This window comes from Medicago truncatula, chromosome 8, assembly GCF_003473485.1.
Source record: "Medicago truncatula cultivar Jemalong A17 chromosome 8, MtrunA17r5.0-ANR, whole genome shotgun sequence".
NCBI classification, from domain to species: domain Eukaryota; kingdom Viridiplantae; phylum Streptophyta; class Magnoliopsida; order Fabales; family Fabaceae; genus Medicago; species Medicago truncatula.
Window position 1 is genome coordinate 2907123 of NC_053049.1, and position 27634 is coordinate 2934756.

The following is a 27634-nucleotide window of genomic DNA, read 5'->3' on the forward strand; positions in this document are numbered from 1 at the left end:
AAACTCTAATTTTATTCATTGTCAGTGAGTTTCACCCTCTTTCACCCCACAAAGCGATCGATCAAACAATTTGATGTTCAATATCAATCTCCATGAAAATTAAAGAGTGAATCAAAATATTTTTCATCCATACTCAATTGGATATAAGTAAGTGAATTTCTTCTTCTATTTGATAGTTTCAATTTTTTTCCTTCAACTGCAATGATGCACTGTACGATTACGGTTTTAATTTACATTGGCAAGGTTAACTTAAATTCAGTTTAAGTAGGTTCATGTAAACTTAGTTTACATGAACCTACTTAAACTGAGTTTACATGAACCTACTTAAATTGAGTTTACATGAACCTACTTAAACTGAGTTTACATGAACCTACTTAAACTGTGTTTACAAAATCACAGAACTGTGAATCGCAGAACAAGGAAAACACAATCGATTGAAGAACAACACTTGCTAACCTGATTTGCTTCGAATTTTCTTTGAAATCATGAATGAACGTGAGAAAGTATGGTTTTGAAAATCTTCGCAGAACACAATCGATCGATTGGAGAATTATGGTTTTGGAAGAAGGGTTTTGGGGTGTAACCAAAAAAGAAGAAATAGGCTTTTTGAAAATCAAATGTTATGAAAGGGTAATCTTGTCATTTTGGGGTGCAACCATGATTAACTAGGGTGCAAGTAGAAAAACTCTTGTTTGTAATGGGAGCGAGATGGAATGTACGTAAAAATAAAAAAAATAATTGTTTGAGAGACGAAGAGTGTATAACTTGCTTGTTATGGGAGGAAAATAAGAATTATCGGTAGATTAAAATGAAGGTATTAATTATTGAAAAAAATGATACAAAAATTCATTTTCTTAATTTGAGTGTAGTATTTATTAAAAACGACACTTTAAAAAATTGAGGGGTACAATTTAGTTCATTTAACTTAATATTGATAGAGAATATTTTAAAAATAAAATATACTTCTAAATTTTAAATATATGCTAAATTATTCAAAAAAAAAATATATATGCTAAATTAATTAAATTTACAATACTATCCTTTCTAATTTAAGTTTATAAAAATAGAATTGTATATTCAAAGTTGCATATTCTAGAGGTTTTCTGTGAAAAAGGGAAGAAAAGTGTGTCATACGTTTGTTATCTCCCAAAGTCTACATAGAACATTCAAACATAGAAAGACCAGTAGAGACTTACGTGCTTTAATTTTGATAGACACGAAAAAATATCTATTTACTACCAAAATCATATGGACCAAATTGATTCAGAAGGCTTCCTCTCTAATTTCCTTTCTCCTCTAATCACTGATTCTTCAATTTATCTTTGTTGTGTAGCTCAGTGAGGTGATGTGGCAAAAAATTTAGGGTTTTAACCTAAAAGAAGTCGTGTTGGAAGAAAACTATAATGTGGCATAAAACTTGATCAAGGTCCAAGTCTACAAAAATATTATTCAAACGATAGAAAGACTAATGAATAAGTGCTGGAATTTTTATGGAAACAGACAATAGCTATAATACTATAAAAAAAAAAACTATATGGATCGAATTGATTACAAAATCTAAACATGGCTTCCTCTCTACTCCTTTCCTTTCTCCTATACTCGCTGATTCTTCAATCCGTCGGTGTTGTAGCTCAAACCAATAGTACTATAGCCATTGGTGATTCTTTTACTGCTGAAACCAGCAACTCTACATGGTTACTTTCACCTTCTGGTGACTTTGCCTTTGGTTTTCTTCCAATACAAGACACTGACCTTTTTTTGCTTTCCATTTGGTATGCAAAAATTCCTGAAAAAACTGTTGTGTGGTATGCTAATAGAGAAATTCCTGCACCAAAAGGTTCAAAAGTGGAACTCAATGCCGATGATGGGTTGGTGCTAACTTCTCCAAATGGTGTCGGGTTATGGAATACTACTGAGGAACTTAGTGCTAAAGTTTCCCATGGTGTGTTCAACGATACTGGTAACTTTGTGCTCGAGGGTGGTGGTTGGGAGACTTTCAAGTATCCTAGTGACACCTTGTTGCCTTCTCAGTTTCTTCAAAAAGGTGGAAGCCTTTCTTCAAGGCTTAAGGAGTCAAATTTCAGTAAAGGAAGGTTTGAGCTTGTTTTACAAAATGATGGTAATCTTGTTATTCATTCTATTAATTTACCATCTGGTAGTGCTAATGAAAACTACTATGAAAGTGGAACTGTGGAATCCAATACTTCAAGTGCTGGAACTCAATTGGTCTTTGACAGATCAGGGTACTTGTATGTCTTGGGAGAGAACAATGAGAAATACAATGTGTCAGAGCAAGAGAGTAAAGTCTCTACCACTCTTTATTATCTTAGAGCAACTCTTAATTTTGATGGTGTGTTCGCAGTTTACAAGCATCCGAAGAATTCAATTGATGGTGAAGGTTGGACCACAGTGTGGTCTAAGCCTGATAATATATGTACTTATATTGTTAGTGCAGGTAGTGGTGTTTGTGGATATAATAGCTTATGCACTTTGGAAGTTGATAAGAGACCGAAATGTCAGTGTCCAAAACGATACTCGCTGGTTGATCCTGAAGATCCATTTGGTAGCTGCAAGCCAGACTTCATACAAGGATGTGCAGAAGATGAACCAAGTAAAAACAGAAATGATCTCTATGAGTTTGAGACTATGACTGACATTGATTGGCCTTACTCAGATTTTGTGCTTCAAAAGCCTTTTAATGAAGAACAATGTAAGGAATCTTGTATGGAAGATTGCATGTGTTATGTGGCTATTTTCAGGTACGGTGATAGTTGTTGGAAGAAGAGGTTACCACTTTCAAATGGGAGAGTTGATGCAACTCTTAATGATGCTAAGGCTTTCTTGAAAGTGAGAAAAGATAATACATCCCTTGTTCCTCTAAATCCAACCATTGTGAACAAGACTAATAATAGGGAAACGTTGGTTTTGGCTGGTTCTGTGCTTTTGGGTAGTTCTGCTGTTCTCAATGCTGTATTGATTGTAGCTATCTGTATCAGCACCTCCCTCATTTTTAAGTACAAGAAGAAGCTTAGAAGAGTTAGCAAAAGTGACGCTAGTTTTGAAATTGAATCCCATTTGCGTTGCTTCACTTATGCAGAGCTTGAAGAAGCTACTAATGGATTCGACAAAGAGCTAGGAAGGGGAGCTTTTGGTATTGTTTATGAAGGAGTCGTCAACAACAACACCGCTTCCAAAGCTCGTGTGGCAGTAAAAAAGTTGAACAGTTTTATGTTGGATCAAGCTCATAAGGAATTTAGGAATGAACTGAATGCCATTGGTCTCACTCATCACAAGAACTTGGTTCGTTTACTTGGATTTTGTGAGAGTGGAAGTGAAAGACTGCTTGTTTATGAGTACATGAGCAATAGCACTTTGGCAAGTTTTCTTTTCAATGAAGAAAAACAGAAGCCAAATTGGAAACTAAGGCTAGAACTTGCAATAGGAATAGCTAGAGGACTTGTGTATTTACATGAAGAGTGCATCACTAGGATCATTCATTGTGACATAAAGCCTCAAAACATACTCCTTGATGATTACTTCAATGCAAGAATTTCTGATTTTGGATTAGCAAAGTTGTTGAACATGAATCAAAGCAAAACCAACACCGGCATAAGAGGAACAAAAGGGTATGTTGCACTTGAATGGTTTAAAAACATGCCTATCACAGCTAAGGTGGATGTGTATAGTTATGGTGTAGTGCTACTTGAGATAATTTCATGTAGAAAATGTGTTGAAGAAATGGATGAAGAAGATGAAGACAAAGCAATTTTAACTGATTGGGCTTATGATTGCTACAATGATGGTGCTTTAGATGCATTGGTTGAGGGTGACAATGAAGCATTGGAGGACAAGGAAAATTTGGAGAAATTGGTAATGATTGCTCTTTGGTGTGTTCAAGAGGATCCATGTCTTAGACCAACCATGAGAAATGTGGTACATATGCTTGAAGGTACTGTTGAAGTGCAAGTTCCACCATACCCCTCACCAATTAGTATTCAATATTCTCTAAATTAATAAGTTGGGAAGCAAAGATTGGCAACTTGTGCTAATACTTGCGCTCTTTTTAAGTGTACCGTGTAATATTTGCATTTATGTTTGTGTTCAAGATGTGATTTCCATATTAAGGTAGGTCCCAATATAGAATAAAAATATTTAATTTTTAGGTTATGCTAGGCATTTGTTAAAGATTCAAAAAGGAATTAATTATTAAATTTTATGTGAAAAAAGTTGTTTTTTAATCTTTTAATAAGTTGAATACACAATTTTTAAGATAAAGTTGCTACTTTAAACTTATTATCCAGTGTCTTAGAGCATCCGTTAGCATTTCCCTTAATTTTATTATAAAATAATTATAAAGTAATGTTCATTATAAAGTATTAGTGAAATATTTGAAATGTAATTTCTTATTTTGAAACTTTATGTATAATATTCATTGTTTTAAGGATGTATAATATTCATTTTTTATAGTCTCCTTTATTTGCAAATGTTATACGTCACTCAACTTATACTACACAACTTAACAACAATAAAAATATTGTGAGAATCGGTTTTTCCATCTCTCTGAAAACGACTGTCATGTAAGCACTCGAATCTATGCTTATTTTCAACTCCTTGAGTTAAAAAATGAATGACCAAAATAAATATTATGTACCTTCAAAATAAAAATATTATGTAAAAAGTAAAGGGAAAAAAATATATTTTACACAAACTCCAAAAAAATGCCAGCCCGAGTAACTCAAATCACCGGGAGCACTCATGATTTCATCAATTAAAAGCGGGTATAATATCAATCATTGATTTGTGATTAAACAAATCAATGGTTGATATTATAGACACATATATAGGAGCAAATATTGACTAGTTATAAGTTGTTATAATATTAATCTTTAATTTTTTTTTACTTTACAAATTACTCAATTCATAGGTCCCTAAAATATACCGTGTTCTCTCATTTATTTTGCTTAGTTAGATATTAATTTGAGACGGTTATGGTGGAACCATGGAGGTATTATCTTTTCTCATTTTCAAGAAAGCCTTAGCACCATTAAGAGTTGCATCAACTCTCCCATTTGAGAGTGGTAAAGTTAAATTCTGGCTTGCAGCTGCCAGATGGATCACCAAGAATATTTTTGCTATGTTTCAACTTTTACTTTAAACTATCTTAGTTTATAGTCTTACAGGGTTCAAATTTGATGCAATCACACATTAGTAGAGTAATAATGTGCTGATTCCACTTTGCCATTCTAGTGAAATTAAGAAACAAAGGTTTTTTTTTTTTTTACAAAATTTTAAGAAACAAATATTGAGAAACAATTAACTACTCCTAGCTAGCTTGTACATCAAGCTACTTCTATTTCCTTCTCAACCTTACAGTTAATTAGTGCGTTGCCAAGAAAATAGAATGCAACTAATCTGCAAGGTTTAATTCAAGGAAAAGAGGGGGAGCTCATCTTAAGACAATGGGTTTATGGGGGAGCTCATCTTAAGACAATGGGTTTATGAGTCCTCTTACTTATAAGGTGTTCAACATTTACTATTTCATCCGATGTGGAACATATATAACTCACACTTTCAATCCATTGCTGCTTTCTACGCAAACGGACCGGCTGCCTTGGTCCTACCTTTTGTCGAACGGGGCTCTGATACCACTGTTGGGTCACTGAGGGGGAGCTCGGGGGACCGTCCACATCGAGGCTAGAACAACCACACAAGATAGAGAGACGCCATACCACTGTTGGGTCACTGAGGGGGAGCTCGGGGGACCGTCCACATCGAGGCTAATGGATTTATGGGTCCTCAACACTCCCCTAAAGTGTGAGTCCATCAATTCATCGAGCTCCCCCTCAAGCGGAAGCTCTTACTTGCTTTGTATCGCCGTTGCTGGTTTCTCCTCAAACGGACCGACACTTTCTACGCAAACGGACCGGCTGCCTTGGTCCTACCCTTTGTCGAACGAGGCTCTGATACCACTGTTGGGTCACTGAGAGGGAGCTCGGAGGACCGTCCACATCGAGGCTAGAACAACCACACAAGCAAGAGAGATGCCACACTCTTACCCAAAACCTTAAGGCAATGGGTTTATGGGTCCTTTTACTTATAAAGTGTTCAACCTTTACTATTTTATCCGATGTGGGACATATAACTCACACTTGTACACAACAACAAATATCATTGAGCATTTGTCTATTTAATTTATGTCACGTCAGATTATACAGTGTATTGCACATCTGTCCATAAGGTGTGTCATTATATCTTTACTTATTGCAATTGTGTCCCTGATTAAATCAAAATTAAACTTAGATTCCCATTTATGCACTAAGATTGAAATTCCCTTAATATTTTGTATGATGATTGATTTGTAATAAGGTAAAGTTTAGTTTTAGAGTGGTCCACCAGCAAGACACTTGTTGACATGACATCAGCAATTCTACTATTGGCTAAACAAAATAATTTTTTTAAAAAAGTCAATTTTCTGACTGCACTGTAAAAGTCTCCTTAATTCAATTGATAAATATCGATATTATTAGACTAGATATTTTGACCCTAGTTCGAACCCGTAACTTTGAAGTTTCGTACGGGTTTCATCGTTGATTGACACTTCTACATACCAAACAAAAATTAGCATGCAACTAGACCCCACAACCATACAATTTTCTTAAATTTCAATTTTACTCCCATATTTTTAATTAAAATAAAAAAAATCTCTGGAATTTTTTAAAAATTTCTTTCAAGTGTTTTAAAATTACGAGAAATAGTTATGACACTACCTCACATCAAGATTATTTAGTCACATTACTTGATATATATAATTTCTCTTTTAAATTTTATTAATCATGGTGTACGCCTAAATAAATTTTATTTGAGGTTATGTCTATGGAGAAATGGAGAGGATACAAAATGAAGAAGATCTTGACTCTCTAAAATTACACTATCTCTTGTATTAAACCCTCCTCCTCTACTTCTCTTCCTTGACCATTCTCATTGGGTTCTTAGCAGTTCACAAAAACAGAATGGTCGCATATTTCTATAGAGGTTGTATGTGTTAAAGGGAAGGAAAGTGTATCATACGTTTGTTATTTCCAAAGTATAACGAGACTTGTGCGTTGATTTAGTATGAGTTGACCAAAGTCTACACAAAGAATATTCAACACATAGAAAGACTAGTAGTGGTGACTTTCGTGCTTTAAATTTGATGGACACAAAAAATATCTATTTACTATCAAAATTATATGGACCAAATTGATTCAGAATCTAGCTAGACTTCATCTCCACTTCCCTTTCTAGTCTATTCACCCATATATTGTGGCTCAATGAGGTGATGTGGCAAAAAATCTAGGTTTTAGTTTTAGACCTAAGAGAAGTGATGTGGGAAACCATTTATTAACATGGCATATGACTTGCTTTTGAAAAATCATTTACAAATTAACCAAGTACTTATGGTCAAATGATAAATGAATAGAATAATTCTTGTTCAGGTTATACTTATCTCACGATCAAAATCTGAATTACCAGAATCCTCGTCTCATGAGAACTGTTAATACCAAAAAAGGAATCATTCAGATGAATTTCTATCAGCTAGGTTTTATGATACATCAATATTTTTTTGTTTTCATATAACCCCTTTTGAATCTATATAACTTAGCTAAGTATCAAAAAACTGGATTTTGAAAAGGGAAAACCAATTTAGAAAATGTGATAATAGGAGAACAAAACTATAATTAAACTTACTCTATTGTCGGCAAATGACATTTCTCTAGTATATCTAATAGAACAATAAAAGTATAGTTCATATTTTACCCTGCTCGAGGGTGGCGGTTGGGAGACTTTCAAGTTTCCTAGTGACACCTTGTTGCCTTCTCAGGTTCTTCAAAAAGATGGAAAGCTTTCTTCAAGGCTAAGGGAGTCAAATTTCAGTGAAGGAAGGTTTGAGCTTCTTTTAGAAGATACTGGTGATCTTGTTATGTATTCTATTAATTTACCATCTGATTATGCTAATGAAGTCTACTATGAAAGTAAAACTGTTGGATCCAATACTTCAAGTGCTGCAACTCTACTGGTCTTTGACAGATCAGGAGACTTGTATCTCTTGAGAGAGAACAATGGTAAATTCTATATGTCAGGAGAAGATGGGCCGGGCAGAAGATGAAGAGAGTAAAGTCTCCACAACTGATTTTTATCTTAGAGCAACAATTAATTTTGATGGAGTGTTTTCACTTTTCAAGCATCCGAAGAATTCAACTGATATTGGAAATTGGACTACAGTGTGGTCTCATCCTCGAAATATATGTCATTATTTTGTTACTGAAGGTAGTGGTGTTTGTGGATATAATAGCATATGCACTTTGGGAGATGATACGAGACCAGCATTTCGGTGTCCAGATAGTTACTCACTAGTTGATCCTGACTATCCTTATGGTAGCTGCAAGCCAGATTTCGTACAAGGATGTGCAGAAGATGAACTATGTAAAACAAAGGATCTATATGAGTTTCAGATTTTGATCAGATGCCGTGCTTCTAGAGCCTTTTACTGAAGAACGATGCATGAAAGCTTGCATGGAAGATTGTTTGTGTTCTGTGGCTATTTTCAGGGACGGTAGTAGTTGTTTTAAAAAGAAGTTACCACTCTCAAATGGGAGAGTTGATGCAACACTTGATGGTGCTAAGGCCTTCTTAAAAGTGAGAAAAGATAACGCCTCCACTCTCAAATGGAAGATTGTTTTGTGTTCTAGAGGTTTACTGTGAAAAAGGGAAGAAAAGAGTGTCATACGTTTGTTATCTCCCAAAGTCTACATAGAACATTCAAACATAGAAAAACCAGTAGAGACTTACGTGCTTTAATTTTGATAGACACAAAATATCTATTTACTACCAAAATCATATGGACCAAATTGATTCAGAAGGCTTCCTCTCTAATTTCCTTTCTCCTCTAATCACTGATTCTTCAATTTATCTTTGTTGTGTAGCTCAGTGAGGTGATGTGGCAAAAAATTTAGGGTTTTAACCTAAAAGAAGTCGTGTTGGAAAAAAACTATACTGTGGCATCAAACTTGATCCAGGTTGGTCCAAGTCTACAAAAAGATTATTCAAATGATAGCAAGACTAATGAATAAGTGCTGGAAAATTTATGGAAACAAACAATAGCTACAATACTATAAAAAAAAGGTTTATTGATGTGTTTAGCCCTTGCAATTAAGCGGCATTTAAAAATTCGTCCATGTAATTGCTAATCCTGGCATTTTAACCCTGCAATTGTTAATCGTTTAAAATTTGGTCCTTGGACCAAATTAATCACTGCCACGTCACTAATTTGATGACGTGGCAATCACTGTCACACATAAAATTCCAATTTTGACCTTAAGAAGAGGACAAAATATTGAAGAAAGAATTGGAAACACAGGGGTAAATTTGGAATTTCATGTGGCGTGGCAGTGATTAAGTGGGGAGAGGGACGAAATTTTAAATGATTAACAATTGCAGGGTTAAAATGCCAGGATTAGCAATTACAGGGACGAGTTTTTAAATGCCGCCTAATTGCAAGAGCTAAACACATCAATAAGCCTAAAAAAAACTATATGGATGAAATTGATTACAAAATCTAAACATCGCTTCCTCTCTACTCCTTTCCTTTTCTCCTATACTCGCTGATTCTTCAATCCATCGGTGTTGTAGCTCAAACCAATAGTACTATAGCCATTGGTGATTCTTTTACTGCTGACACCAGCAACTCTACATGGTTACTTTCACCTTCTGGTGACTTTGCCTTTGGTTTTCTTCCAATACAAGACACTGACCTTTTTTTGCTTTCCATTTGGTATGCAAAAATTCCTGAAAAAACTGTTGTGTGGTATGCTAATAGAGAAATTCCTGCACCAAAAGGTTCAAAAGTGGAACTCAATGCCGATGATGGGTTGGTGCTATAACTTCTCCAAATGGTGTCGGGTTATGGAATACTACTGAGGTACTTAGTGCTAAAGTTTCTCGTGGTGTGTTCAACGATACTGGTAACTTTGTGCTCGAGGGTGCTAGTTGAGAAACTTTCAAGTTTCCTAGGGAAACCTTGTTGCCTTCTCAGTTTCTTCAAAAAGGTCAAAAGCTTTCTTCAAGGCTTAAGGAGTCAAATTTCAGTAAAGGAAGGTTTGAGCTTCTTTTACAAGATGATGGTAATCTTGTTATGCATTCTATTAATTTACCATCTGGTTTTGCTAATGAAAACTACTATGAAAGTGAAACTGCGGGAACAGATACATCAAGTGCCGGAATTCGACTGGTCTTTGACAGATCAGGGGACCTGTATGTCTTGAGAGAGAACAATACGAAATACAATGTGTCAGAAGAAGAGAGTAAAGTCTCTACCACGCTTTATTATCTTAGAGCAACTCTTAATTTTGATGGTGTGTTCGCAGTTTACAAGCATCCGAAGAATTCAATTGATGGTGAAGGTTGGACCACTGTGTGGTCTAAGCCTGATAATATATGTACTTATACTGTCAGTGCAGGTAGTGGTGTTTGTGGATATAATAGCTTCTGCACTTTGGGAGTTGATAAGTGACCAACATGTCAGTGTCCAAAAAGTTACTCACTGGTTGATGCCGATGATCCACTTGGTACTTGCGAGCCAAACTTCATGCAAGGATGTGCAGAAGATGAACTAAGTAAAAACAGAAATGATCTCTATGAGTTTGAGACTTTGATTGACGTTGATTGGTCTATGTCAGATTCTGTGCTTCAAAAGCCTTTTACTGAAGATCAATGTATGAAAGTTTGTATGGAAGATTGCTATTGTTCTGTGGCTATTTTCAGGTTAGGTGATAGTTGCTGGAAAAAGAAGTTACCACTCTCAAATGGGAAATATGATCCAACTCTTAATGGTGCTAAGGCCTTCTTCAAAGTGAGAAAAGAACTGAACACAAATAATAATAATAATAATAATAATAATAATAATAATGAGTTAGGATCCGTTGACACCTGGTGTCAACAAATTCATTGACACCAAATCCTAACCATTCTTTATTTTGATCTTAATGGCTCCCATTTATTCACTTAATTGTTAATGTGGGGACTCTTCAAAGAAAAACATATCACACTCTCATCATCTTCCTCCTGAGGTCGGGTATTCTTATGGTTCGGGTTCTTCCACACACCCAAATACCAATTGATCATCCCTTTGTTTTCTTGTTTTCGATTCCATTCTCCATCCAAAGTACAATAAAACTCATTTTTTTCCTTCACCCAATTGTCTTTTATGGGAATGAAACAAATCGCTAAAGCTATTGCAAAGTCGATTAATGCATGGTTGATTTTTTTGCTTTCTAATTCCAATTGCTTACACCATGTCATGTAGGATTTATTGCCCTTTGCAAGAAACTCTAATACATCGTGACAAAAAAATCCCCCTATATAATTGAAATTCAAAATTACAATTGAAATTCAATTTGGGACTAAATTAAGTTTCAAAGGCTTAATGTTGGTCCTTACTTCATTCTTTATTCTTGTGTGCTCAATAACAAAAGACCGTCAGGGAAGACTTTCCGGGACAAGGATTAAGCGGTTTGTTTTTATTGGAGTAATTTTTGGGATTAATTAAATCAACAAATTATTATCACGTGATACACTCACATATAAATCTTTAGTTTCCATATTTTCAACCATTAGATTAATTAGATTGAACGGTTAACATTTGGTGTCAACGAATTCGTTGACACCTGGTGTCGACGGATCCTAACTCAATAATAATAGACAAACTATGGTCTTGTTTGGTTCTGTGCTTTTGGGTAGCTGTTGAAATATATATTATTTCCTTTTATTATTATTATTCTATTTTAATGGTTGTTTATTTTTCATTTTTCATTGGGAAATGATAGATACAGTGACAAATAACAACTTTAAATAATAGAGTAATTTCTACATGGCATCAGAGCCCTCGATTTTGGTGGCCTTGCTTCGGCATAAACCTTAGCCTCCATCACTATGGCATCTTTCGTTTTTTTTCTCTTCTGGATTTGATATCCAGCAACATTGTTCACCAAGTACTATTCGCGCGTGCAATGTTCATCCACGTGGTACTGTTCACGTGCACTATTCATCGGAAAGAAGAAGGAAAAAAAAAACTCAATTTCGTAGCTTACAGTTTGAGTCAGATCAAAAAGTGAAAATAAAAAAGGATGAATAAATCTAAGACCATTTAGGTAAGACAATCTAAGAGAGAAGGTGTGACGACGGTGGTGATGGGTAAGACAATTTTCAACTAATCAACCGAAGGTCGTGCACTCCAAGATACTTCTGATCAAGGGCAGCAGTCTTTCTCAAACTCACTTCCGTCCACTAATGAACAATTGTACAAGCTTCTTGAGTCTTAAACAACTTCTCATATGTTTTCTTTCGGTTCCATTGCCCAAAAAGGCAATTCTTTAGAGTCAGCCCTTCTTAGTGTCAAACTAAGTCGCACTTGGATTGTTGATTTAGGGGCTACCGATCATATGACAGGAGAGTCTAGTATGTTTTCTTCATATAGTCCTTGTGCAGGTAATTTAAAAATTAAGATTGCCGATGGTTCTCTTTTAGTCGTGGCAGGAAAATGTTCTGTCATTATTTCTCCATTATTAACTCTTCAAGATGTTTCACATGTCCCAAATTTATCCTGTAGCCTGTCAGTAACCTGGAATTAAAGGTGTCAAACTCATTTTTTTGATACTTATTGTTTGTTTTGGGATTCAATCTCTGGGACAGTGTAAGCAGAATGGAGGACTCTACTACAAGAAATAGTTTGTTCAAAATTTAAGGATATATTTATAATTAAATATTTTACCTTCTTGATTGAAATATTCTTCACCTGGAAAAATGCATGCAATTAGACACCATGACCCTAATTACACTATCTCTCGTGAGAGATCCTAATATCACACTTAGCTCTCTTTTTATGTTTAAATATATACTCAATCTTTTTCTTTTACAAGTATCCTTTGGGTACATATTTTGTGTTTCTATTTAATTATCGTTTTGATAGTTTAAGAATATGATTTATCAATTATATTATTTTTATAATTACTATTGCTTACAACTTTTCAATTAAATTAATTAATGTTATATGTTTGGAAAATTCAAGTTTCATTTTAAAACGAATATTGTTTTTTGAAACAAAATGTTGTTACTTACGATAATGAATCTATAATAATGGAGCAATAAAGAGTTGAAATTCTATAATAATGCTACAAAGTGTGAATCTAGTATTAGTTAAAGTCATACTTGGAGCCTAAATGTTGGTTAAAGGAGTTGAAGGGAAGTTAAGTTTTACTTAGGTGAATAACATTTTTTTTTAAGGAAGGTGAAGAACAAGTTTAAAGTTTGATTAATGTGAAATTTTCTTTTGCTTTACTATTATTAAAAAAATTGTGTAGAACAATGAGACTATTGATAATTGTTTGTCATGGGAGAGAGATGGAATGTGTGTAAACAAATAAGAATAATTGTTTGAAAGATGAAGACTGTATAACTTGCTTGTTATGGGAGAAAAATAATAATTTATCGGTGAATTAAAATGAAGGTATTATTGAAAAAACGATACAATAATTCACTTTCTTAATTTGAGTGTGCTATTATAAAACAACACTTTAAAAATGGAGGGAGTACAATTTAGTTCATTTAACAATATTGATAGAGAATATTTTTAAAAATAAAATAAAATAAAATATACTTCTAAATTTTAAATAATTTTAAAATATATGCTAAATTAGTTAAATTTACAATACTAACCTTTCTAGTTTAAGTTTATAAAAATAGAATGTATTCAAGGTTGCATATTCTAGAGGTTTTATGTGAAAAAGGGAAGAAAAGTGCATCATACATTTGTTATATCTTCCAAGCTATGAAGCTCTGATACCTGACATGATACATATACGATATCGATACGGGCAAATTTTCAAAATTTCCGATACGATATGGCCTCGATACGTTATTAAAAAATTAAATTTAAAATTAATAGTATAAGTGCACAATGTATAATAACTAAAAATGATAATAAAAAAACGTTCACATTAATGAAAATGATCAAAACAAGTGATAATTACATATTTTTTCAGCACAAATTAGATAGAATACAACTAAGCATCATTAGTACCATCCAAAGAGAACATCATAAGTACTATAAAAAAAAAATAACACCTTTGTCTAATGTTGACTACTTAATATTTAACACTAATTTATATCAAAAACAAACAATTTTTTTCCCAATTTGAGAGAAGAACCAAAGAAACATGGCATTAGAGCAAAGAGAAACATAGTAGAATTCAATTGGTGGTAATGGTTAGAAGAGGGAATAGTTATCGTTATGTGGTGACGAGAAACCCTATTTTTTTGGGTTAGAAGAGACAATATGTTTTTGATAGCGCTGCCAAACTTATAGTTTTATTTCTAATTATTTTCTTTTTCTTTTTTTTTTAAAGGAAATATGTAAGACAGAGGTATCGGTGTCGGAGTATAAATTAGCTGTGTCGGAGTACAAGTTAGCTGTATCAGACACGTATCGGTAAATTTTTTTCGAAAAAATAAATATTAATTGCCCAATACTTCTCCGATACACGTATCGGGACGTATCAGTATCAATACGTGTCGGACATGATTCTTCACCATTTTAAAAATATTGGGGCTTTAGAACTGCCAAGGTATAGCGACTTGTGTGTTGGTTTAGTATGAGTTGACCAAGTCTACGCAGAACATTCAACATAGAAAGACCAGTTGTAGTGACTTACGTGTTTTAATTTTGATGGACAAATAAATATCTATTACTATCAAAATTATATGGACCAGATTGATTAAGAATCTAGATAAAGGCTTCCTCTCTACTTTCCTTTCTCCTCTAATCACTGATTCTTCAATTTATCTTTGTTGTGGCAAAAAAAATTAGGTTTTTGACCTAAAAGAAGTCGTGTGGCAAAAAAAATAAAAATGCGGCCTAAAACTTGATGATGTGGAATCATCGGATGAACCGATACTATACAGGATTTATGACACGTCAATAAAAGATTGAATTATACAACCACAAAATTCGATCATATAAGAATGATTATAATTTTTTCTCTATTTTGGCGTAGATACATTGGACTATGAGGATGGAGGGGAAAAAAATGGAAGTTATTAGATGTTGCGAGTGCATAGTATGATAGTAACATGCTTCTCAAATCCAACGTTTGGGGTTGAAATCTAACATATTAGACCAACAAAAATAGTTATGGAGATAAAATTGAAAATACAAAATAGGTTAAGGGACCAAATACGAAATTTAGTCTAGAAAGACTAAAACTATAATTAATTAGTCCTTATCTTATGTCAAGTATAACTTGTTGCACTACTTTATCTGAATTCTGTTCTGGTTGCATGAGTTGCATGATATCCAAGAGAATAACTTGTTGCACCATTTCTAAGCTATTGATCTTCACATGCTGTCAACATGATTTAAATTAGTATACCATTTGGATAACTGAAGAAAAACTTGACCACACTCAATGTGATTGAAGAAAGTGAATCGCGGGCACGATAATAACATTTGCATCCTAAGTACTAAAATTTCCAATTGGATTTACATGTACAATATGATGTAAAAGTTTCAGTTTTCATTTTGAAATTGACAATGTAATCTTTAAAGAATATTTTTCTCTTGATGAAATTCGACTTAGGGAAAGTGTTGTGCATTGCGACTAGTCTATTACTTGCACAAAGTAATTGTTGCTTTTGCAGAAATAATTTATTCTACAGTAAGTGTCGTTTTACTTTTTCAATATATGATTATCAGAATTAATTTATTTATTTATTTCAATTTTAATCTCGAATTAATAGCAGAAAAAAAATATGATTATCAGTTGCACCGGTATAATACACTTGCATATTTTTATTCTATATTGCAGTTTACCTTAATATGGAAACCACAGTCACAGCCGTATACACGGACACACTACTAGTCTTGAAGGTACATAAAACTACAGGTTGATACACACACATAAAAGCAAATATTACAGTACACTTGCAACAACATAATAAGAATTAGCACAAGCTGCCAATCTTCCTTACAAAGTTATTAATTTAGAGAATATTCAATACTAATTGGTGAAGGGTGTATGGTGGAACTTGCACTTCAACAGTACCTTCAAGCAGGGCCGTCTCTGAGAATTCGGAGGCTCGGCTCTGGAAATGAAAAGAGGCCAGTGATAAAATCAAAACATAATTTTTTTTAAAAGAGCAATATACTATTTATATTTTTTAAAAGATAAATACAAGGTGCCGTATATATGCGGTACACCTAGAGATGAAAATGACTACCGTATACACGAGGAACCCTCACCTAACACCAAAATCAAGAGGAACTAATTCTAATAATCCTAAAAGAGGCCCATCCTTGTGAGGGAATGAAATAATCTTAGGGGGCCTAAGAGATATTAAGGGGGCCTAAAAAGAAACCACCATTATACTGGATATAAAATAAATAAAAAATGAGGCCCATCCTTGAGGGAGGCCCAGCTCGTTTGAGCTGTTTGCACCCCCTCAGAAACGCCCCTGCCTTCAAGCATATGTATCACATTTCTCATGGTTGGTCTAAGATATGGATCCTCTTGAACACACCAAATAGCAATCTTTACCAATTTCTCCAAATTTTCCTTGTCCTTCAATGCCTCATTGTCACCCTCAACCAAGGGATCTAGAATACCTTCTTTGTAGCAGTCATAAGCCCATTCAGTTAAGATAGCTTTGTATTCATTTTCTTGATCCATTTCTTCAACACATCTTCTACATGAAATTATGTGAAAAAAAGATGTTTTTTAAACTTTCAATAAATTGAATACACAATTTCTAAGATAAAGTTGTTACTTTAAGCTTCTTATCAAGTGCTCTTAGATAGGTAGGGGAGCCAGTAATTTTGAATAGTGGAGGCACCATTACACGAAATTTGTTAGGAGGAAAAGTATGCGTGTTTGATTTTATGGTTGCATGAAACAAGGAGGAAGAGTTTTCATTTTTCTCATTGAGAAAGAGATAATCATAGGTGGATTTAAAAATAAAATCTCACAAAAATGGATGTGATATGAATATTGCTCCCACTTTTAAATATTTATCCATGTCATCTCTCAACCGATGTGAGACATTTTAACATATAGTGAGACGGGGTGTAATAAAAACTACTTATTTTAACTTAAAAATAAATAAATATATGAGAGAGTGTAACATGATTTGTTTGTGTGGATAAATTGCCGGCAAAATAAAGTGAATAAGTTGAGTGCAAAATCTATATGGGGTATATTCCAATTCATATATTTAATTTGCCTGCAAAATCTAATAGTGGTATATTACAAGTATGGTGTGTGGCTCCGTCACTACTCTTAGGGCACTTAGTAGCATTTTCCTTAATTTTATTATAAAATAATTATAAAGTAATGTTCATTATAAAGTATTAGGGTGTGTTTGTTTCAAGTTTATCAAATTTATTCATAGGAATAACATTCCTTGAAATATAAAGATGGGAATTTTATTCGAAGGAATTTAGAAAAAATATGTTTGGTTATCTTTATAATATTCCTAGGAATCATAAAAATAGGGATTATAATAGGTAAACTATTTATGAATTTATTCTCATCTCCATGGGAACTTTATTCCCACCCTTTTCTTTGGAAATTTTTTTCTATTCCCAGGAACATTTTATACCCGGGAATAAAATTTAGTAAACTTGTAACAAACATAGGCATATACATTCCTATCATTTTATTCCCGGGAATCAACAATTATAACTTGAAACAAACGCACAGTGAAATATTTGAAATGTAATTTCTTATTTTGAAACTTTATGTTTAATATTCATTTTTTCAAGGATGTATAATATTTTTTATAGTCTCGTTTACTTGCAAATGTTATACCTCACTAAACTTATACTACACAACTTTTTTTTTTTGAGAGGGTTATACTACACAACTTAACAACAATAAAAATATCGTGAGAATCGGTTTTTCTATCTCTGTAAATTTATGGACCCTAATTCAATTGAAAACGACTGTCATGTAAGCACTCGGATCTATGCTTATTTTCATCTCCTCAAATTAAAAAATGAATGACCAAAATAAATATTATGTAAAAAGTAAAGGAAAATATGCATATTTTACACAACTCCAAAAAATACCAACCCGGGTAACTCAAATCATTGGGAGCACTCATGATCTCATCAATTAAAAACGGCTAATATCAATCGTTGATTAAATAAATCAATAGTTGATATTATGGACACATGTATAACAATCTTGAGTAGTTTTTTTTTTTTTTTGAAGGAGCAACTCTTCTTTTTTTTTTTGAGAGCAAAAAGGAGCAACTCTTGAGTAGTTATAAGTTGTTATAATATTAATTTTTAATCTTTTTTTTTACTTTACAAATTACTCAATTCATAGTTCCCTAAAATATACCGTGTTGTGTCATTTATTTTGCTTAGTTAGATATTAAATTAACTTTATCCAAAACAAAACAACAATGGAATAAGGTTTGTTCATACAAAGACATAACTTATTTAGAGAACAATTAATACTAATTTGAGACAGTTATGGTGGAACCATGGGAGGCATTATCTCTTCTCACTTTTAAGAAAGCCTTAGAACCATTAACAGTTGTTGTGAATTGGGACTCAAATCTCACACCAATAAATAATGATGTGTGGAGTAAAGAAAAGTAGTAACCACAATCAAAGCAAGCAATCACAAGCAACAACAATAATAACAACACCTAGATCTAATCTAGAAATTAAAGTGAAAAGCTCAAAACCACAAGCATAAGAAAGCAAGAAAGAAAACAACAAACACACCAAAGATTAGTAACCCAATTCGGTCTAATATAACCTCCTCTGGAGGAGAGAGCACCTCTCCAATCCACTAAGATGAAAGTGATACAAATGAGTTACAAGAAATTAGCATAAGAGCTCACAAAGAACAAAACTTAATTTCTACCCATTTTTCATGTCACTTACACTCTCAATGAATCCTAAGAGAAAGCACAAAAGGAAGCTTTTTGATCTTTCCAATGGTGAAATCTCACTACCCAAGATGTTTACAATGTTTCCCAACTCAAGAGAACCCCACTACAAAGACACTCAACCCTAAAGTTCTCTCCTTTATAGTCCCAAGTTTCTCTCTCTTCAAGCTCTCTTTCAAAATCTGCATAGAAACACTTATATAGTACTCTGCAGCTATCAAAATTGTGTCACGATTGCCAAATTCGTGTCACGATTGATGCATACGACCCAATGTACGACCAACCTTATCTTGAAAACGTGTCAAACATGCCAAAAATCGTGTCACAATTGAACATCAAACAAAACCATGCTCACGGTCTAGAAAATCGTGACACGCCTACCAAATCATGTCACGATTCTGAACTTTCTCAGAATCACAATTTCAAGGCAATTTCAACAAGTTGCATAAACTCTCCCGTTTGTGAGTGGTAAAGTTTAATTCCGGCTTGCAGGTGCTAGATGGATCACCAAGAATATTTTGTTTTCATTTAGTAAAGTTAAATTCTAACTCAAAAGAATCTCAGAAAATCAATGCTAATGTGAGTATTTGGAGAGACTAAAAACTTACTCGTACCGAATCTATGTAACCAAATTCCTCTCTTTTTACTATGTTTCAACTTTCTAATTTTAACTATCTTAGATTATAGTTTTACAGGGTTCAAATTTGATGCAATCACATTACTAGAGTAATAATGTGCTGATTCCACTTTGCCATTCTAGTGAAATTAAGAAACAAAGGTTTTTTTTTTTTTTTTTTGACAAAATTTTAAGAAACAGTTAAAACAACATATATCCGTAAAAGGGACAAACCGGAAACCAATGCGCCGTGAGCCATCTTGCCTTCTTGCTGCCACTCCTGCTGCCTCTGGATGTCGCCGTTCCAACGCTGCCAACAGCCGTCCATCCCCTACACCACTGGCTATCTTCACCACTTTGTCCTTTTAAACGACCATAGATTGGCAGCGAGATGGTAGAATGGGTCACAACGTTGGGGTTGCTGATGTGGTGGTGTTTCTGACTCAGGTTGGGGAGCATGCCCTAATGCTACACGCTCCACAATATACATCCCGAGAACATCACCGCATCCAGGTTGATTCAATGACTTGCACAACAAGCTTGAAATACTTGACATCTATTTCCAGCTTGAATTAGAAGTAGTTGATGTACAAGTTAGCCTAGGAGTAGTTGCTAACTTACTGTTTCTCAATACAGTTTTAGGAATTAGTTATAATTAGATATAAGCTCGTGCGTTGCGCAAATATCTTGAATGTTTTAGTTATGGAAAAAAAAAATTAGAGAATAAATAACTATTCTATTTATATAGTCAAGTTGTTGATATCATATGAAATTGAAGATAAGAATAAGAAATATATATTGGCATTATTAATTAAAATAGTTGCAAGTAAATCGTTGTACCTTGGTGTAAATTGCCGAGAAAATAGCATGCAACTAGTCTGCAAGGATTATTAGACGGCAAATTCTATGGTATATCCAATAAATTTGGATGTATCGGTACACCAATTCGTTAAATTAATAATAAATTAGTTATTTTTTTGAAGAAAAATAATTATTTTCTATCATTGACAACTATAATAATTAAACTTTATTTACCAAAATCTTCGACGAAATAAAATTTAACTTTTACAAATTTTTACTACTCATAATAATAAATATTGATTATTTTTTATGACAAAATATAAATTTTTTAATATAATCCTTATAAACAATGAAATGATGTTTTTTCTTATGATATGACGTTTTCTAAAATATAAATATTGACAAATAACTTTTTATTTCATAAAAATGATCGTTAATTTATAAGTTTTGTGAAACAAGAGTATCGGTACACTAAAATTTCTGAGTATACCGTAGAAGTTCCCTTATTAGACTAGATATTTTGACCCTAGTTTGAACCCGTAACTTTGTAATTTTGTACGAGTTTCATCCTTGATTTACACTTCTGCATACCAAAAAAAAATTAGTAAATTACGAGAAATAATTATGACACTACCTCAAATCAAGAGTATTTAAGCATACACACATAAATGATAAAATTTAAAAGAGAAATAATTTAGTCACATCACTTAATAAAATTTCTCTTTTAAATTTTATCAATCATGGGTGTACGCCTAAATAAATTTTATTTAGGGTTGTGTCTATATATGAGTTGCTCTAAAATTACACTATCTCTTATATTACACCCTCCTCCTCTACTTCCCTTCCTTGACCATTCTCATTGGGTTCTTAGCAATTCACAAAAATAGAATTGTCTGCAAGGCTAATGCAGGGTTGCATATTTCTATAGAGGTTTTATGTGATAAAGGGAAAGAAAGTGTACCATACGTTTGTTATTTCCAATTTCCAAAGTATAACGACTTGTGTGTTGGTTAATTGGTTTAGTTGACCAAAGTCTACGCAAAGAATATTCAACACATAGAAAGACTTGTAGGAGGGACTTACGTGCTTTAAATTTGATGGACACAAAAATATCTATTTACTATCAAAATTATATGGACCAAATTGATTCAGAGTCTAGACAAACTTCATCTCATCTATGTTGTAGCTCAATGAGGTGATGTGGCAAAAAAATCTAGGTTTTAGTTTTAGACCTAAAAGAAGTGATATGGCAAACCATTTATTAACATGGCATATAACGTTACTTTTGTAAAATCATTTAGATAAATTAACCAAGTAATATCCAGAAGTTCTAGCTCAACTGGCAAAATGCCGAAATTGTTAGGCCGGATGCCATGACTGGGTTCGAAACCCGGTGCCTCCACTTGTGTGTGTGAGTTTTATAATGGCTTTGTCATTTCGTCTATCTACCAAAAAAAAAAAAAATTAACCAAGTAATTATGGTCAAATGATTTTGATCAGACTATACTTATCTCACGATCAAAATCGAAATTACCAAAATTCTCGTCTCATGAAAATCAGAGAGTTGACACCAAACAAAGAATCATTCAAATGAACCTCTACTATGTAGGTCTTATGATACATCAATATTTTGTTTGTTTTCATAATTCCACTTTTGAATCTATATATCTTAGCTAAGGATCCAAAAACTGGATTTTGAAAAGGGAAAACCAATTTAGAAGAACAAAAATATAGTTCATATTTTTAACCATGCAAAGTCCACTTTAAAAGAACACAAATCCTTTGTTGAGATTGTAAATTATTTTCATTTTTATTTTTATCAAAAATGGAAGTATATCATACGTCTGTTATATCCAGATGGTTAAACCAACTTATGACTTATGAGTTGACCAGGTCCAAGTCTACACAAAGATTATTCAGCAGAGTAATGACTAAGTGATGAAATTTTTATGGACAAAAACAATTGCTATTTTCTATAAAAATCATATGAATAAAATTGAGATAGAATCTAAACATGGCTTCCACTCTACTGCTTCCCTTTCTTCTCTTGTCACTGATTCTTCAATCCATCCATGTTCTAGCTCAAACCAAAAACACTATAGCCATTGGTGATTCTTTTACTGCTGAAACAAGCAACTCTACATGGTTGCTTTCCCCTTCTGGTGACTTTGCCTTTGGTTTTCTTCCAATTCAAGACACTGACCTTTTTTTGCTTTCCATTTGGTATGCAAAAATTCCTGACAAAACTGTTGTGTGGTATGCTAATAGAGAAAGTCCTGCACCAGAAGGATCAAAAGTGGAACTCAATGCCGATGATGGGTTGGTGCTAACTTCTCCAAATGGTGTCGGGTTATGGAATACTACTGAGGTACTTAGTGCTAAAGTTTCTCGTGGTGTGTTCAACGATACTGGTAACTTTGTGCTCGAGGGTGGTGGTTGGGAGACTTTCAAGTATCCTAGTGACACCTTGTTGCCATCTCAATTTCTTCAAAAAGGTGGAAAGCTTTCTTCAAGGCTTAAGCAGTCAAATTTTAGTAAAGGAAGGTTTGAGCTTCTTTTACAAGAAAATGGTGATCTTGTTATGCATTCTATTAATTTACCATCTGGTAATGCTAATGAAAACTACTATGAAAGTGGAACTGTGGAATCCAATACTTCAAGTGCTGGAACTCAATTGGTCTTTGACAGATCAGGGTACTTGTATGTCTTGGGAGAGAACAATGAGAAATACAATGTGTCAGAGCAAGAGAGTAAAGTCTCTACCACTGAATTTTATGTTAGGGCAACTCTTAATTTTGATGGAGTGTTCACACTTTACAAGTATCCCAAGAATTCAACTGAGAGTGATGTTTGGACCATAGTGTGGTCTAAACCTGATAATATATGTAATTATATTGCTAATGAAGGGAGTGGTGTTTGTGGATATAATAGCTTCTGCACTTTGGGAGTTGATAAGAGACCAACATGTCAGTGTCCAAAACGATACTCACTGGTTGATCCTGATGATCCACTTGGTAGCTGCAAGCCAGACTTCATACAAGGATGTGCAGAAGATGAACTAAGTAAAAACAGAAATGATCTCTATGAGTTTGAGACTTTGACTGACATTGATTGGCCTATGTCAGATTCTGTGCTTCAAAAGCCTTTTACTGAAGATCAATGTATGAAAGCTTGTATGGAAGATTGCTTTTGTTCTGTGGCTATTTTCAGGTTAGGTGATAGTTGCTGGAAAAAGAAGTTACCACTCTCAAATGGGAAATATGATCCAACTCTTGATGGTGCTAAGGCCTTTTTGAAAGTTAGAATACATAATACCTCCATTGCTATCTTTCCTCCAAATTCAAATTCAACAATTGTGAACAAGATCAATAATAGAGAAACTTGGGTTTTGGTTGGTTCTGTGCTTTTGGGTAGCTCTACTATTCTCAATGTTGTATTCATTGTAGCAATATGTGTTTGTACCTCCTTCATTTTTCAGTACAAGAAGAAGCTTAGAAGAGTTAGCAAAAGTGACACTTCTGTTGAAACCAATTTGCGTTGCTTCACTTATGAAGAGCTTGAAGAAGCTACCAATGGATTTGACAAAGAGCTAGGAAGGGGAGCTTTTGGAATAGTTTACGAAGGAGTCATCAACAACAACACAACTTGCAAAACTCGCGTGGCAGTGAAGAAGTTGAACAGTTTTCTGTTGGATCAAGCTCATCGGGAATTCAGGAATGAGCTGAATGTCATTGGTCTCACTCATCACAAGAACTTGGTTCGTTTACTTGGATTTTGCGGGAGTGGAAGTGAAAGATTGCTTGTTTATGAGTACATGAGCAATAGCACTTTGGCAAGTTTTCTTTTCAATGAAGAAAAACAGAAGCCAAATTGGAAACTAAGGCTAGAACTTGCAATAGGAATAGCTAGAGGACTTGTGTATTTACATGAAGAGTGCATCACTAGGATTATCCATTGTGACATAAAGCCTCAAAACATACTCCTGGATGATTATTTCAATGCAAGAATTTCTGATTTTGGATTAGCCAAGTTGTTGAACATGAATCAAAGCAAAACCAACACTGGCATAAGAGGAACAAAAGGGTATGTTGCACTTGAATGGTTTAAAAACATGCCTATCACAGCTAAGGTGGATGTGTATAGTTATGGTGTAGTGCTACTTGAGATAATTTCATGTAGAAAATGTGTTGAAGAAATGGATGAAGAAGATGAAGACAAAGCAATTTTAACTGATTGGGCTTATGATTGCTACAAAGATGGTGCTTTATGTGCATTGGTTGAGGGTGACAATGAAGCATTGGAGGACAAGGAAAATTTGGAGAAATTGGTAATGATTGCTCTTTGGTGTGTTCAAGAGGATCCATATCTTAGACCAAACATGAGAGATGTGGTACATATGCTTGAAGGTACTGTTGAAGTGCAAGTTCCACCATACCCCTCACAAATTAGTATTCAATATTCTCTAAATTAATAAGTCTGTAAGCTAAGATTGGCAACTTGTGCTAATACTTGTTGTGCTCTTTTCTAAGATTGACAACTTGTGCTGATACTTGTTGTGCTCTTTTAAGTGTACCGTAATATTTGCATTTATTTTTGTGTATCAAGATGTTGTTTCCATATTATGGTAGGTTCCAATATTAGTTCATCTCCACGTACCCCTCAATCATATGTTGTTCATCTCCACGTACCACACACTATGCAGTTGTCCTTCGGATTATTCAATATATCAAGGGTACCTTATTTTATGATCTTCATTACTCAACTACATCCTTATTAATTATTAGAGCCTACTCTAATGTCGATTGGGCCGGTGATCCTAGTGATCAGTGTTCCACCACTGATTTTTGCATTTTTTTTCTTGGAGATTGTCTTATATCTTGGTGTAGCAAGATACAAGCTTTGGTGGCTCGCTATAGGACTGAAGTTGAATATCGTGTTCTTGTTGATACTACTTTTGAGATATCGTGGCTTCGTTGGCTTCTTGCTGATTTAGAGACATCATAGTCTTCACCTATATTGTGACAATCATAGTGCCATTCAAATTGCTCACAATGATGTTTTCCATGAGCGAACCAAACATATTGAAATTGATTTCTACTTCATTTGTCAACATTTCCTTTGTGGTGAACTTCTTATCTCCATTGGCATTCTTGACCAGCCGGCTGATTTGTTCACGAAACCCCATTCTCCAGGACGTTTCCGCACTTTAGTTTTCAAACTCAAGTTAGATGTTAAGATATATTATGATTCTCTATTTATTGTAATTATGCTAGGCGTAATCAATATTTATGTGTAACATTTTTCTTGAAGAAGCTAAATAGCCCACCTAAATTGACGCCGAAGAGAATCGAACCTGAGACCTTGCAGAGGAGCACACTCCCAAGACCCAAACCAATACCACCAGACCAACCCAAATGGGTTTAATATTTATGTGTAATTATTTTTTGTTTTTCTTTGTTTCCAGTCCTATAATATAAATAGGACCACCTACTTGTACTTGAGACATACAATGGATATACTAACATTTCTCATATCTTCCTAAGTTTCTACAAATGGTTGATATTATAGACACATGGAGCAAATCTTGAGTAGTTATAAGTTGTTTGTTACTGTTGAGACATTGAGATTTCAGATGTACACAATAGTATTTTGTGATATTTTATGTTTTCTTTTATTTTAATGTAGTAGTTGAAGTTACCTCTGCAGAAGTATGGTGACCCATACTTGTTAGAGTGTTTAAGACTTTGTAATCTTGGTTAGGTGACAGACTACTATGCTGTCCTGCTGTTCACTTTTTCTGTTTTTTCTATATATTGTATCAGAAACTTTATTTTGATGCAGAATGAAATTATCTTCAAGTTTCTGAAATAACTTTTAGTTCTTACAAATGGTATCAGAGCTTCTTTCTTCTTAAAGGGCCTGTGATTAAAAACCCTTGCTTTCTTGACACCCAACCATTTTTCTTGATGGCTTTAAACAATATTACCCTTCCAGCACCTCCTGTATTTACAGGAAAGAAATATGAAATCTGGTCTGTGAAGATGAAGACTCATTTGAGGGCATATGATCTTTGGGAAGTGGTGGAAACAGCTGCTGAACCACCACCTTTGCAAGAAAATCCAACTGTTGCTCAAATGAGATACCACAGTGAGCAAGTTGCCAAGAGAGCTAAGGCTCTTACCATCCTTCACTCTGCTGTGAATGATGATGTTTTCATGAGAATCTCACACTTAGAGACAGCAAAACAAGTTTGGGAAAAGCTAGAAGAAGAGTTTTTTGGGAATGAAAGAACCAAGCAGATGCAGGTTCTAAATCTCAAAAGAGAGTTTGAAGCCTTAAAGATGAATGAGGCTGAAAACATAAATGATTTCATGACGAAAGTTATGAAAGTTGTGAATCAAATTAGATTGTTGGGAGAACAATTTCTTGATAGCAGAATTGTAGAAAAAGTCTTGGTGGTTTTACCTGAAAGATTCGAATCAAAGATTTTTGCACTTGAAGAATCAAAAGATCTTTCCAAGATAACCTTAACAGAGCTTATAAATGCTCTTCAAGCTCAAGAGCAGAGAAGACTTTTGAGACAAGAGGAAGCATCAGAAACAGCTTTACAAGTCAAACACAAAGGAAAATCCATAGCAACCAAAGGTGAAAAGAAATTTGTTGGAGAGCACTCTGGGAAAGATACAAAGAAGAAGGAAAGATTTCCAAAATGTGGAATTTGCAAAAGAACCAGCCACAAGGAAAGTGATTGTTGGTACAAAGGAAAAACACCACCACCATTTCAATGTAGATACTGCAATAAAACTGGGCATATTGAGAGGTTTTGTAGGCTGAAACAGCAGCACCAAAATCAACAAAATCATACTTCTCAAAAGGCAAATGTAACTGAAATTGAAGATAGTGAAGAACTCTTGTTCATGGCCAATACTACAAGGAGTTCGGAGGATGGAGACACATGGTTTATTGATAGTGGCTGCACACAACACATGACTAGCAAACCAGAACTGTTTTCAGAGATCAAACCCGCTGCAGGATCTGTAAAGATTGGAAATGGACAGAAAGTTGCCATCACAGGTAGAGGAACGGTGAAAATTCACACTGCAACAGGTATTAAATACATTTCTGATGTACTTTTAGTTCCTGAACTTGATCAAAACCTGTTGAGTGTGGGCCAAATGATTGAAAAAGGTTATTGTTTGTTATTTAAAGAAGGAAGTTGTGTGGTTA

At 34.0% G+C, this 27634-nt stretch overlaps 1 protein-coding gene and 1 pseudogene across 1 annotated transcript; both read left to right on the forward strand.

Moving 5' to 3' along the window:
* Positions 1-1548: 1548 nt before the first annotated feature.
* LOC11428594 (G-type lectin S-receptor-like serine/threonine-protein kinase RLK1) lies at positions 1549-25155 on the forward strand. Its single transcript, XM_024771778.2, has 2 exons — positions 1549-2312; positions 23171-25155. Exons 1-2 carry the CDS (start codon positions 1564-1566, stop codon positions 24876-24878), a joined length of 2457 nt encoding a protein of 818 aa, XP_024627546.2. The 5' UTR covers positions 1549-1563; the 3' UTR covers positions 24879-25155.
* LOC112417185 (G-type lectin S-receptor-like serine/threonine-protein kinase LECRK4) lies at positions 7613-8850 on the forward strand (annotated as a pseudogene).
* Positions 25156-27634: the final 2479 nt, after the last annotated feature.